Here is a 13,769-nt window from a genome sequence, read left to right on the forward strand (position 1 = left end):
ACATAAATAGTTTGCTTATTTGGTGCATTTAGTGCATTAGATAAAAGAAGTGTTGATGGGCTGTGCACTTTAAAAGGTATATAATCATTTATTTTTAGCCTTTTTTGCACTGCATAATGGACCTCATTCACCAATCATAAACAAACAATATTGAGTCACGTGCTTCTCTATCTCTTCTATACAAATAATGATCTAATTTTAATCAACAATGGTTATCACATGACTTTTTTTTTCGTTGTTTTATCAATATTATCACGTGATGTTCCTTTCTGGTGAATGATGTCCATTTATAAGCGCCTCTGTTTATAAAACAAAGTAATCTCAAATATCGACGAAGCGTTAAACTGTCACTTAAGAAAACAAATCGTGAACTAACTAGCAGTACTACAGGAGATTGAATACGAAGATCGACCTCCAGGCATTTGAAACTTTGTTAACATTATAGCTCCATACTTTTTAGTTGGCAGCAGTCGATTTCAATTGAGCGTCTTGACATTGTTTAGTTTATCGTAAAAATCTACAATCTTGGGTAATAATCTAGAACCAAAATGTGATATTGATGACTAATACTGATGACCAATGTTTTGGGGTAGAGATTAAGATAGAAGCTTGCCAGTACACAGACAAGTAAGACATAGATTTTCCCTGTTGGAGATTTTTACGATGAACTAAACCAGTGATAACCAAAATAAGGCCTTCGGGCCAGATCCAGCCCGCGACGTGGTTCAGTTCGGCACGCAGAAACGTCAGCACAAAGTGTAGAATAATCCCTTCAATAAAAAAAAAAAAGAAAAAATTGAAAATGATTCGGTGGGAATGTCAGCTACTATGTGGGTCACATTTTAAGCAGAGAAATTTAGCCATTTTTTCGGAACCCAAAAAAAATGTATACACCTCAAATATCCCATTCATTCATGTAAGTACTATGTCCACGGGTTTCTAATAAAATAAGGTCAATTTAATTTCGTTTCTGCACCTTTTCGGTGATGTGGCCCGCGACACGAGTGCTTGAAATTAAAACGGCCCGGAGACCGAATTAGGTCGGGCATCACTGAACTAAACGTCAAGGACGCAAACCTCAATGTAGCCAACATAAAAAAAAAAAATTGACCTAAAATCCAAATATTCATTTGTCATTGAATGCACTAGCCTACAATGTTAAAATATACAATTAAATCCTGTTTTGTTTTTTGTTGTTGTTTTTTTTAATTTGTTTTTCAACAAGTTTTTTAGCTATAGAGGTTTCAAGGAAATTAACTCTAACGCTTCATAATAATATTTTTTTTTTGGTACAACCTGAAGAGCTCAGAACATATGATTCTACAGTGCTAAAAATTGCACACATATTTATCCTACACGAGGTGACTTCTTTTTTATCTGTACACCGGATACACCAAATAGCTGGTTATTTATAGTTTTTTCGCCATTTATGAAAATCTCCAATATTTTTTTTTCTTTTAAGAAAAGTTTTTGGATCAATGTTTCAATGTTTAGTGATCGAGCAGCGGTTTGAGCTAATGTTTTTGATTATATAACAACACTATCTTATCGTCATCTAGAAAAGTTGGAGCGTTGATTGTTTAGGTTAGGAGGAGAGTTGTGGCAATTGTTTTGTTGGATTGTGTCCCTTTGTCAACTTATTTTTAGGCGGGGGATAGCTCGATAGTTCAGTCATTAGTAGTCTATATTTTATCTCGCAGTATCCAGTAGTTTGTCTGGCCTAATCACTCATGACCACGTCACTTGACTCAGTAACTGACTATTTCACGCGTATTAATATATTTAGAGAGGGCTAGCGTGAACTAAATTACAATTTTGGAGATTTTTTTTTTCTTTAAGTGCATACATTCATTTTTCTTAACTCTTTCTCTCCTAACTGACGATACCAACGTTGATTCCACCAGAATGTGGTAAATAATTACGGAGAGAAAGAGTTAAGTCTTCATTCAGACGAAAATAACGTTGCCCGGATGACATGACCCTTGAACTGATCTCATTGTCTTTCTTGATTTCAGATTTCGAGCAGGCTTTCGGCGATTTTTTGGCTTCTGTTGTAAATGTGGCAGTTGTCAACATGACCTGATCTTGCTAAAGACAGCCGAATTCGTAACCACCTATCCCCACACAGACAAATAAGTTTTTGTTTCTCCTGGACCAGATTATCAAAGTTAAACTTCGTCCCAAAGCATAACGTAACATTAGGGGAAAAGTTTAGAAGTGGATCACTTCCATCGCCTAATTATCAGATCTATAGATCTATAACTTATTATAGGATATTTAGAAGTTCAATTTTGCTACAATATTTTTTTATTATTGGATTGTGTCTCTTAGTCGACTTATTTTAGGAGATAAAAGGGAGATAACTCAATAGCTTAGTCATTTTTAATTATTATTATTATTATTATTATTTGACAAAAAAGATATAAATTAATGGCAGTCCAATAACAACAGAAACATTATTTATGTGTATCATTTCATTCGTGACCCAGACAAGAAAAAGTGTTGACAACTTGCCACATTTCGTAAAAATTTCATCATCAAGTTGGCAAGTTGCTTTCTGATTTTAACCCTGTCTTAATATGGCTTGTTTATGTTGACTTATCTCGTACAAGTGTTTCCTAACATCAGACATATGTAGATCAAGTTCCTTTTTTCAAAAAGAATATCACAGATATATATAATTTAATGATAGATGCAATATTTGTCTTAAAAAAGACGTTGCAAATTGCTGGTATAAAGCTTTGGCTCTTAGGTCCTTTTTTTTGGGTTTCTAGTTTTTGAATATTGCTACAACGTGCATATATAAACTGTATCCTACTCTTCTATAGAGATGCTCAGTTCTTCAAAAACTTAGGACCTCTGTTTGTATTATTCTTTTGGCTTGTTGATTTGTTAGATATGCACTTCGTCGAAATGTATGGTTAGTCTCCCCTGCATGAAAAGCGACCTGGTTGACCAAACATGAGACTGACAGTGCCTAGTGCCAATATGTCACGTTGCATGGGAAGTTCTGTTTTAACTGGAAACTCGCAGTGGCCGCTTGCACGGAGCTTCAACACAAAAATGTATCTTGCAAATTCTGATAATGCATGAATCCCTGTGTCATCTCATATGCCTGTTTAATCTAAGCTTGGATCCTTGTCTCAGTCGAAGTGTGTTAGTTTATGCTTGAAACCTGGCGACATTGAAATGTGTACACCAAATGCATGGATCATAGCATCTTCTCTGTTCATTCATGCATGACTTCACCTGGTCTCTTGACACCTCTCTCTATAGAGATTTTCTAAATTATGAAAAAACATGCAGTTTCTTTGAGAAAAGAGACATATCAAATGGCACTTTACAATTAATTAACATTTTAGACTTCACATTTTATTTCAGAAAACTGAAAATATTTATATCAGAAAATTGATTGCAAAAAATTCAGTGTATAAAAAAAATATTATTTTTTGCTCAAAATAATACCTATTATATTAAAATTAAAAGTGTTGTAACTTCTCTCTACGATGTGGGCTTTAAGTTGAACATATCAATAATGTATTCTTTCTTTTGTGATCTCCGAATTTCAATTACTTTGATTTACATTATCAGTTTTTATTTATGTATCTTTACAATGTCATGACTCCGTCTCCCACTTTGACCCAGCCCTTTTCAACCTCTTTTCCTAGCTCCTTACCTCCTCATAGCCCTCCCTCTCTCTCTTTCCTTAGCTCCTTACCTCCTCATAGCCCTCCCTCTCCCTCTTTCCCTAACTCCTTACCTCCTCATAGCCCTCCCTCTCTCTCTTTCCTTAGCTCCTTACCTCCTCATAGCCCTCCCTCTCTCTCTTTCCTTAGCTCCTTACCTCCTCATAGCCCTCCCTCTCTCTCTTTCCTTAGCTCCTTACCTCCTCATAGCCCTCCCTCTCCCTCTTTCCCTAGCTCCTTACCTCCTCATAGCCCTCCCTCTCCCTCTTTCCCTAGCTCTTTACCTCCTCATAGCTCTCCCTCTCTCTCTTTCCTTATCTCCTTACCTCCTCATAGCCCTCCCTCTCCCTCTTTCTCTAACTCCTTACCTCCTCATAGCTCTCCCTCTCTCTCTCTATTTCCTTAGCTCCTTACCTCCTCATAGCCCTCTCTCTCCCTCTTTCCCTAACTCCTTACCTCCTCATAACCCTCTCTCTCCCTATTTTCCTATCCCTATGCCGCAATGTGTCTCTTTCCGTTCCGACTTTAGAGCTGCATCCATTCTTCGTTGGGCAGCGTTCCTTGCGTTCCTTGTTCCTTCCTGGTGTCGCGGTGGCCGAGTGTTTAAGCGCTTGGCTTCCGAACCTATGGTCCTGAGTTTGAACCTCTGCGAAGTCTGGGATTTTGAATTTCGGGATTCTTAGGATCCCCCTGAGTCCAATCAATTCTAATGTGTACCTGACTTTAGTTGGGGAAAGAAAAGGCGGTTGGTCGTTGTGCTGGTCACATGAATCCTTGCTCGTTAACCGTTGGCCAAAAAGACCGATGACCTTAACATCATCTATAGAGCGCAAGGTCTGAAAAGGAAACTTTACTGAACTTGACTAAAGCTGCGGAGATGTTCTCCTGGCGTCTAGAGTTCACGCTTTACAGTAACCAAAAAAAACCCACAAAAAAACAAAAAACGTGCTATCAAATAAAGAAAGAAATGGTACGAATCGACACAGGAGCATACGGTAGTTTCTTAAGACATTCAATCCTCTCTGACTTGAGAAAGAAGTGTTGAACTGTTTTAGCGTTTGGCTTCCTCCACGAGAAACGTAACTAACGTGGTTATTGACAAATTCAACAACCTTAATTACTTCCCTAGGACACATCAAAACTCAAGTATGTACAAAAAGGAACCCTATTGTTCATACTAACAGTGTAAAGCCACTCTACCTGCTTCTAAATTCGTTCACGGTGAAGAATTCCTACCTCTTTCGGGTGCATATGGAAAGAGATATGCCTGATAGTAATTTAGCGTTAGAAGTTGGTTCCTGAACTTGACTGACTGACTTAATCCTGTGCACTCCCAGGGGAGAATAAGGCCGCAACCACACCTCTCCACCTAACTCTGTTCTGAGCAGCTTTCTTCATCTGCTCCCATGTCATTTCAGTATCCTCAGCTTCAGTGATGACTGACCTCTTGGTTTCATCGCGTTTAATTTTACAATACAAACAAAACATAATAACGATATGATTTTTTACTTATTTTTTAACCCATTTTTGACAAATGCCCACATTTTGTTTGCACATGATGCCCTTCCTCGGAGACGTGCATCACCAGCTGAGAACATTCATTGTAGAAGCCAACGAATAATATCACCTACAATTTATTTCATTATGTGTAATTAATAATGAACATTCATACTTATATAGGGCCTATTATCTTTTAACCGAATCGAGTCTTGAAATTTGATAAACAAAATATTTTTTTTTTCAAATCTTCTATTAGGGGGGAAAATCCTACATTTACAGCCATATATCTCCATACTGTAGTATTTATTTTCCTTTTTCACTATCAAACAAAAATAATTAATAACCATTATTTGATTTATTAATTGATTATTTTTTTTGTATTAATTAATGTTTTCTTTTAGGATCAATGAATGATTGTGCAACGTGTTAGCTGGCTCCGAGAGTGGGAGGGGAGAGAGAGAGATGACGTGTTCTATATTTAGACCAGACAGAGTCAGCTGATACAAGCATTGCACAAAGATAACAACAATAGAGTTTCGTAGTCTAAGAAACTACAAAATTCGAATTAGGTTTTACAGACTTTTTGATATGTTTTCTCTACTTTCCATTCCGTAGCAGTGACTTCAATTGAAAGCCTCCAAGTCGATACAAACCGCCCCACGTCCTTAGCAGAATGAAAGGAATTTCGCTTGGTTGCCTTCGCCTCGCAACTAAAGCTCGAATTGTGTCTGGGTGAAATCAGACATTACAAATCCTGATTAGATCTAGGTCTTCATTTGTGTTTGTTAAGTTGGTATCATTCAATTAATATGCCAGTCAGTGAAAGACAACGTAATAGTTTTGTGGTGGAAAGGGGAGAGATGGGAGGAGGGGGTGCGTTGTTGTTCCATACACTTCTCACCCCCACCCCCGGTCTTAGTAAGTGTTTAACAAGTAAAATAAATAACATGAAAACTATTTTTTTTTTAAATTAAAAGGCAATACTTCCTTTATACAACTTATATAGCGATTATTTTACTCTTAATAACTCATGAATGTTAGATTTTGTTGAAAAATTTGAGCCATAGACTTATAAATTATATCTAGACTGGAAACCGGAAATAAATTCTTATCCGCGACTGATCGATTCACAGGCCTAAATATATAAAGATTTTTATGTACGTTAACTCATTTTTCAGCCTCTAAGGGGAGTCACACCCAATCAATCTTTTCTGTCTTAGAAAAGTAATGATCTTTAGTTTTCAAAGTTTAGAAATAATGCAAAATCATTTTTTGATATTCACGCAAATATATATATATACAAAGCCATTTCCTGTTTGTTTCCATTCAGATAATGTTTCAAAAATCCTAGATGGAAATAATTCATGTTGATTTATATCATATTTTGTACATTTAAATAGATTGATAACCTATATATTTCTAGATTATGTAAAATAATAATTATGAGACGAGAGTACTCTTATTTTTGATGTTCAATTACTAGATCTAGATCTAAAAATTAAATTCTATGTTTCATAGGTTGGGGTTAAAAAAAAATACTGTACATCTTTTAACTACTTTACAAAACAACGCCTTGATCCAACTTTCTACAAAATTTTCACGACATTTTTTATTTAGATATAGTAGATATAAGTCTATGATTTGAGCCTTTTTTAGCCCACCCCATTTCTCACCCCCCTACCCGAGAAAGAATCCTGGATGATAGAATGTATAAATCTTCTAGATTCTATAGACTTTATAATATTCTTATGATGGGGCTTTAGATGTAGACTTTAAAAGACATTACGTTAACAGTAATTACTAGAGCCTTCATGCGGCACGACGTCGAGTCCGTTCAAGATCAACATGTTCTCGTTCTCCAGCCAAATTTAAATTAATTTCATTTTATACTTTGAAAAATTATAACGGTCAAACTAGAGTTCTTCTGGTGTGGCCAACGAGCTAGTAATTCTTTTCCAGTGGCGTAGCTATGTTTGGGGATGGGGGTCCAAATTCGAAATTCCCCCGGGGCAGCAATGGATGGGTGCCCCCCAAATGAATGTCCTAATTATTTTTGTACATTAAATATTGCGCCACTGCCATGTCATCTTGCTATTCACGTTTAGTCAATAATTCTAGACAACATTGATCTTAATGATGTTATTGATGTGGCACAGAAAGCACGACGTGAGGCGATATGACTTGAGATTTGTCACGTGTGCATCATCTCGCCCATAAATAACGGTAGTATTCATTAAAAGAGTATTACTGATTATTTGTTAATATTTTAGTTATATACTGTACCAAATAGAATTTCGACGTATAGATTTTGTAAGTGCATTTTCTCATGTCATGATGTCGAGTGTCAAAACGCAAGGGCCCCTAAAATTGTCAAGCCCCGGGCCTCCAAAACCCTAGCCACGACACTGCTCTTTTCCCAACGTTATACATCAACTGTCAAAGTTCTAGAAAAATTGGAAAGAGCCTTTTTCGAGAACCGTGTCCACCCGTTGCCCAGGGGTTTCGCCCACTCCAAATGTGCGACGTGATAGAAGTAGTATTAAACTACGTCTTTATGAAGAAAAAAAAACATCAATTATTTTGAATCAATCATTTCGTCAGTTTTTAATAGATCTAGACTAGCAATGGAGGCGCGGTGGCTGAGCGGTAAAGTGCTTGACTCACGAACCGAAGGTCCCGGGTTCGAATCCCGGTGAAGACTGGGATTTTCATTTCGGGATCTTTGGGCATTTCTGACTCCACCCAGCTCTAAATGGGTACCTGACATTAGTTGGGGAAAAGTAAAGGCGGTTGGTCGTTGTGCTGGCCACATGACACCCTCGTTAACCATAGGTCACAGAATCAGATGATCTTTACCACAAGGTCTGAAAGGGGAACTTTACTTACTTAGACTAGCAATAATGTGAGCGATTGGGTTCCGTGCTGCCTTTAAGTAATTAAGAAAAATGTTCCTCAAGTCGGGATTCGAACTCTTAGCCTCCTCTGTGGAAGTCCGACGAACTTCTAAAAAAAAAGATTGTATTATTCTATTGTCAGTTTACAATTTTTAACGAACGAGCTATTTCTCCACACAAGGCTAATCTCCCCTTAACTCCCCCCCCCCCTACTAGTTGCAACAAATGTAATTAATTTTGTCAACTGATTGGACTGAATATTTGTTTTTGTATGCACGTTCCCACTACGGACGTCAGAATAAGGACAAGAAAAGATAAGCCAAGCCCACTTGACTCCATCAGGTTTTACCATGTGAGCAAGTTGTTGGCGACAGGCTAGAGATCGCAACCTTCTCCTAAATGGGTTGTCGCGAATGTCTCAAGGCTGCGCTTCAACAAAGCTTATATCAACTCACTCTTGTCTGTCTTGTAAAAAGTTTGTATACGTTATTTCTCCCACACCCAATCTCGGATCAAATTGAAATTTTGCACAATTATTTCTTTTACCCAATAACACAAAAATCAATTAAAAAAAAAAAATTAAGCAATTAGTTAATTAACTATTAGTAATTATTTATTGTGTTTTTGGAATCTCGAACAAGGGAAAAAAATTACTTAACTGAAATGGTGGTATAAGCTGAATTAGTCCTTTTTATAGGTCATTGTTTTAAAGTAAGTTTGAAACAAATAATAAATAACTATACAATCTTCGATTTTCATTAGCGCCTCACTAGCTGATTGGTTAGTATGTCGGCTTGAGTCACGAGTTCGAATTCAGGTCGTTCCCCTTTTATTTGTATAAATGCTTTTAAAAAACAATTACGGTAAAATTCACCCATATATCCTTTTCTGTCTGCCCCCGCCCCGTTTTCAAAACTGGTCCAGATAAGTGTAAGGCGTATTCAGAAAGCTGAAACCATAAAATAGTGCTAACAAAAACAATTGATACAAATATTTCTAATCGCACAGTTATATTTATAAAATATGATATATCACAAATTTAATGACATGACTGATCGAAATTAATTGATATAATTACACTTCGAATAAGTATTTTTATGTTTTTCTTATAAAGTGGATTTCTTTGAGAGGTGGATGGGTGAATGTCTACACTAACAAAGGCATCTTGGAAACCCAGAGTTTAGGGAAGCCAGTTTGAACATTTTATTCAAGAAAACATGGTTTTAAATAAACCCGGACACCTAACATTACAGTTTTAGAGGCTACTGTATTTACTAAGAGCTATTCATCGTGTGGTTGTATCTGGCTACACAGAGAGGCGCTCAAAACAGCGATACATTATTAATCACACAGGATGCCCTTGTGTCTAATAGAGTTCTGCCTTTCGTTTCAAAATTAAATTTTCAGCAGTGAAAATAATTGGATTTGTATATTCTAAGCAGTCTGGACTTGACGACAGTGTCATCTTCTTTAACTTTAACCCACCAAGCACCTGATTCGTCCTCGTTAATGACGCACGCTACTCCAGTCCTGCCGTGGAGAAGGGGGGGGGGAGACACAAAAGGGGGGTTGGGACACTGTAGGGGGGAGGGGGAGTACCCAAAACAATGAAGTGAGTGTTCCAGGGAACAGTGACTTCGTGGACATAGCAGCAATTATAAACTGGTCCATCCATCGCAATGTTTCCTGGCAGAGTTAATTGGAAGAGCTCCGTGTGCTCACTCGTCGTCCTGATTCCAACGTGTTTACCTGCACGTGAAGCAAGTGAGCACGACTGGTCCGCAATATTGACTTGACCATTAACTCCCCACCACATCTTCTTCAAATTAAAGTTAACTGTGACTTTTTTTTTAAAGTTTTTTTTTTTGAAGAGTCTTTTTCCTGCGTTCTGTATTTGTGTTGAGCAAGGACATAGAATTAAAGTGGAACAATAGCTTTGTTTTTTTGTTTTCAAAGGCTGAAAAACAAAGCTATTAAAACCGTTAAAGTTTCAAAAATAAAAACAAATTGCTATTACTACGCAGTGGCGTAGCTAGTGATATGGGGGCCTGAGGGGCTTGACCTCTTTAGGGGTCTCTGCATTTCGACATCATGACATGAATGGCGAAATATTGAATTTAATGTAAAAACAAATTTCGGAAACTTATTTGGGGGACCCACTCAAGTGGGAGCTGGGGGGGGGATTTTAAATTTGGACTCTTCTCCCACAACCTAGCTACGCCCCTGTTTATACGACTAAACATAGCAAACACAACAGTGTCATACGCGATGGCTATTTAAGCGACTAAACGCTGCAGTGCGAAATAGAATTTTCGTAGCGTTTTGTCTTCAAACTAAATTTTGAATAGACTTTTAAGTCAAGTTCTCATTCAGACCATACGGTGTACAGGGCAGATGATGTAAACGTCATCTGTTTCTGTTCTATGGCGAGATGGTGTCATGTGGCCAGCACAACGACCAACTGCCTTTACTGTCCCCAACTAATGTCAGGTACCCATTAGAGCTGGGTGGACTCGGGAGATCCCTAAAAAACTGAAATTCCCAGAGTCTTTACCGAGATTCATACTCGAGAACCATTGGTTAGGAGGCGTAGCGCTTTACCACGAAGCCACCAAGATCCCAATCGATAGGGCATACAAAATATATTTTAACTGACCTGCTGAGACTTGAAGGAGTAATGAGATTGGTAAAAAAAAATAATTTATCTGGAAGTCAGAAAATCTAAGCGTCAATTATTCCCTTTTTTTTCGTAGGGGAGGGGGGGGGTCACGTTTTAAATGTCTGGAGGCTGAGAACAACATTGATTTAAAAGAAATAAAATGGGTCTGCTTCAGGAAAATACAAGTCTGGGTACGACTGACCTATATAAAATGATTGAAACTTGTAGGTCAGTGCTGGATACAAAAAAAAACAAATGTGCTGGCGTCATTTTAAAAACTTCGGTGTTGGCAACAACTGTGCGCTGTTCATGGCTAGATCAAATAAGCTAGGATGTGCTAGAGTGTGCTAGAATGTAAAAAAATTGGCCAACAAATGACGTGCTTGTGTTTGGCAGTCTTCTAGACTCACACTTAATCAGATTTTAGTTAAAGCGAAGAGAACAATGAGTAGGCAGAAAGAATAGAAGAAAACACCAAAATAGAAGTGTGCTAAAAACAAAATGTAAACAAAAATACCTACAGAGAGGCGGCAGATGTCTGGACAATAACGTCCTCAGCAGTGAACAAATAAGACAGTAGAAGTGAACAAATCAGACAGTAGAAGTGAACAAATAAGACAGTAGAAGTGAACAAATAAGACAGTAGAAGTGAACAAATAAGACAGTAGAAGTGAACAAATAAGACAGTAGAAGTGAACAAATAAGACAGTAGAAGTGAACAAATAAGACAGTAGAAGTGAACAAATCAGACAGTAGAAGTGAACAAATAAGACAGTAGAAGTGAACAAATAAGACAGTAGAAGTGAACAAATCAGACAGTAGAAGTGAACAAATAAGACAGTAGAAGTGAACAAATAAGACAGTAGAAGTGAACAAATAAGACAGTAGAAGTGAACAAATAAGACAGTAGAAGTGAACAAATCAGACAGTAGAAGTGAACAAATAAGACAGTAGAAGTGAACAAATCAGACAGTAGAAGTGAACAAATAAGACAGTAGAAGTGAACAAATAAGACAGTAGAAGTGAACAAATCAGACAGTAGAAGTGAACAAATCAGACAGTAGAAGTGAACAAATCAGACAGTAGAAGTGAACAAATAAGACAGTAGAAGTGAACAAATAAGACAGTAGAAGTGAACAAATAAGACAGTAGAAGTGAACAAATAAGACAGTAGAAGTGAACAAATCAGACAGTAGAAGTGAACAAATCAGACAGTAGAAGTGAACAAATCAGACAGTAGAAGTGAACAAATAAGACAGTAGAAGTGAACAAATAAGACAGTAGAAGTGAACAAATAAGACAGTAGAAGTGAACAAATCAGACAGTAGAAGTGAACAAATCAGACAGTAGAAGTGAACAAATAAGACAGTAGAAGTGAACAAATAAGACAGTAGAAGTGAACAAATAAGACAGTAGAAGTGAACAAATAAGACAGTAGAAGTGAACAAATAAGACAGTAGAAGTGAACAAATAAGACAGTAGAAGTGAACAAATAAGACAGTAGAAGTGAACAAATAAGACAGTAGAAGTGAACAAATAAGACAGTAGAAGTGAACAAATAAGACAGTAGAAGTGAACAAATAAGACAGTAGAAGTGAACAAATAAGACAGTAGAAGTGAACAAATAAGACAGTAGAAGTGAACAAATAAGACAGTAGAAGTGAACAAATAAGACAGTAGAAGTGAACAAATAAGACAGTAGAAGTGAACAAATAAGACAGTAGAAGTGAACAAATAAGACAGTAGAAGTGAACAAATAAGACAGTAGAAGTGAACAAATAAGACAGTAGAAGTGAACAAATAAGACAGTAGAAGTGAACAAATTGTTATAGTTTGAAATTATTCGCCCACACACCTCGGACTATATCTTGTCAATAGAGAATGGATTGGGTTGCCTGAATCAGTCAGGAAAACCAACGACTTGGCAGAGTTTAAGTTATTGATTAACAAGCATGACTAGATTGACACATGAAATACTTAGGACGTAATTATCTCCTTTTTTGAAGTAATATATATATATATATATATATATATATATATATATATATGTATGGAGAGAGAGAGAGAGAGAGAGAGAGAGAGAAATAGATAGATAGATAGATAGATAGATAGATAGATAGATAGATAGATAGATAGATAGATAGATAGATAGATAGATAGATAGATAGATAGATAGATAGATAGATAGATAGAGAGTGTGAGAGATTGTGTGAGAGAGAGAGAGAGAGAGATTGACTGTTTGTATGTCTTCCAATGAGAAGGTAATAACAGTAAATTCACACGTACTAAAAGGGAAACAAAAGATTCCAAGATAATGACACTTATTTTTGTTTCAATGCCTTTATTTTGACTTCATACATTTCTAAAATAAACTTGTAGCCTTATAAAACGTGAATTGAATAAAGAACCTTCTCCTCGTCAGACTACCTATTTGTTTGACGCTAATGGCTCACTCATTATTGTGATCGAATTCAATCGATCTACATTTCTACAAATTGATCAGAGCGTCGCCCACTTGGACGCCGTTTTAAAAATCTAAATCCGGGGTTAAAGCCAAATGAAAAACAATTAGTATGCTGCCTGTTTAGTTCATGTCAATTTCATTATGATGACATTTCGTTTTTAAATTCTGATTTGACGTCGGTCTATACTCGTTGACGTTGGATTAGCCAATATAATTAATGAATATCTACTTCCCAAGTGTCTGGGAAATAGGTATTTGTTTTAATGTCGTTACATAACGATTGACAATGTGACTAATTTATATTCAGCTTAAACACATAACCATTTAGTTTTAACACTTCAATTAACACATAATTTGAACGCATAACTTTAACACTTAGCACTTAACTTGGACCTAAAAAGGGAACACCTAGTTTCATACACTTTGATTTATTACTTCACTTTCACTTTGTATAAACGCCTAGCTTCCAACACTTAAATTGAACACCTAAAATATAACTAGAAACGCCTAACTTAAATTGTCAAACTTGAAAGCCAACTTAATCATCACATGGAAGTGTGTGTATG

The 13,769-nt window shown here is 36.6% G+C and overlaps 1 protein-coding gene across 2 annotated transcripts in view; it reads left to right on the top strand.

Annotated features, from left to right (window-relative positions):
• LOC106080163 (tachykinin-like peptides receptor 99D) overlaps positions 1 to 13,769 on the top strand; it is a 211,742-nt gene that overhangs the window by 186,990 nt on the left and 10,983 nt on the right. Inside the window, exon 6 of one of the 2 annotated variants that reach the window (XM_056019068.1) lies at positions 2,016 to 3,393. The exons of the other annotated variant lie outside the window; for it this stretch is intronic. Coding sequence (XP_055875043.1) covers positions 2,016 to 2,136 — 121 coding nt within the window. The 3' untranslated portion in view covers positions 2,137 to 3,393. Of the gene's footprint in view, positions 1 to 2,015; positions 3,394 to 13,769 lie in introns of those variants that run through there. 2 annotated transcript variants of the gene reach the window in all.

Source organism: Biomphalaria glabrata, chromosome 2, assembly GCF_947242115.1.
Source record: "Biomphalaria glabrata chromosome 2, xgBioGlab47.1, whole genome shotgun sequence".
NCBI lineage: Eukaryota > Metazoa > Mollusca > Gastropoda > Planorbidae > Biomphalaria > Biomphalaria glabrata.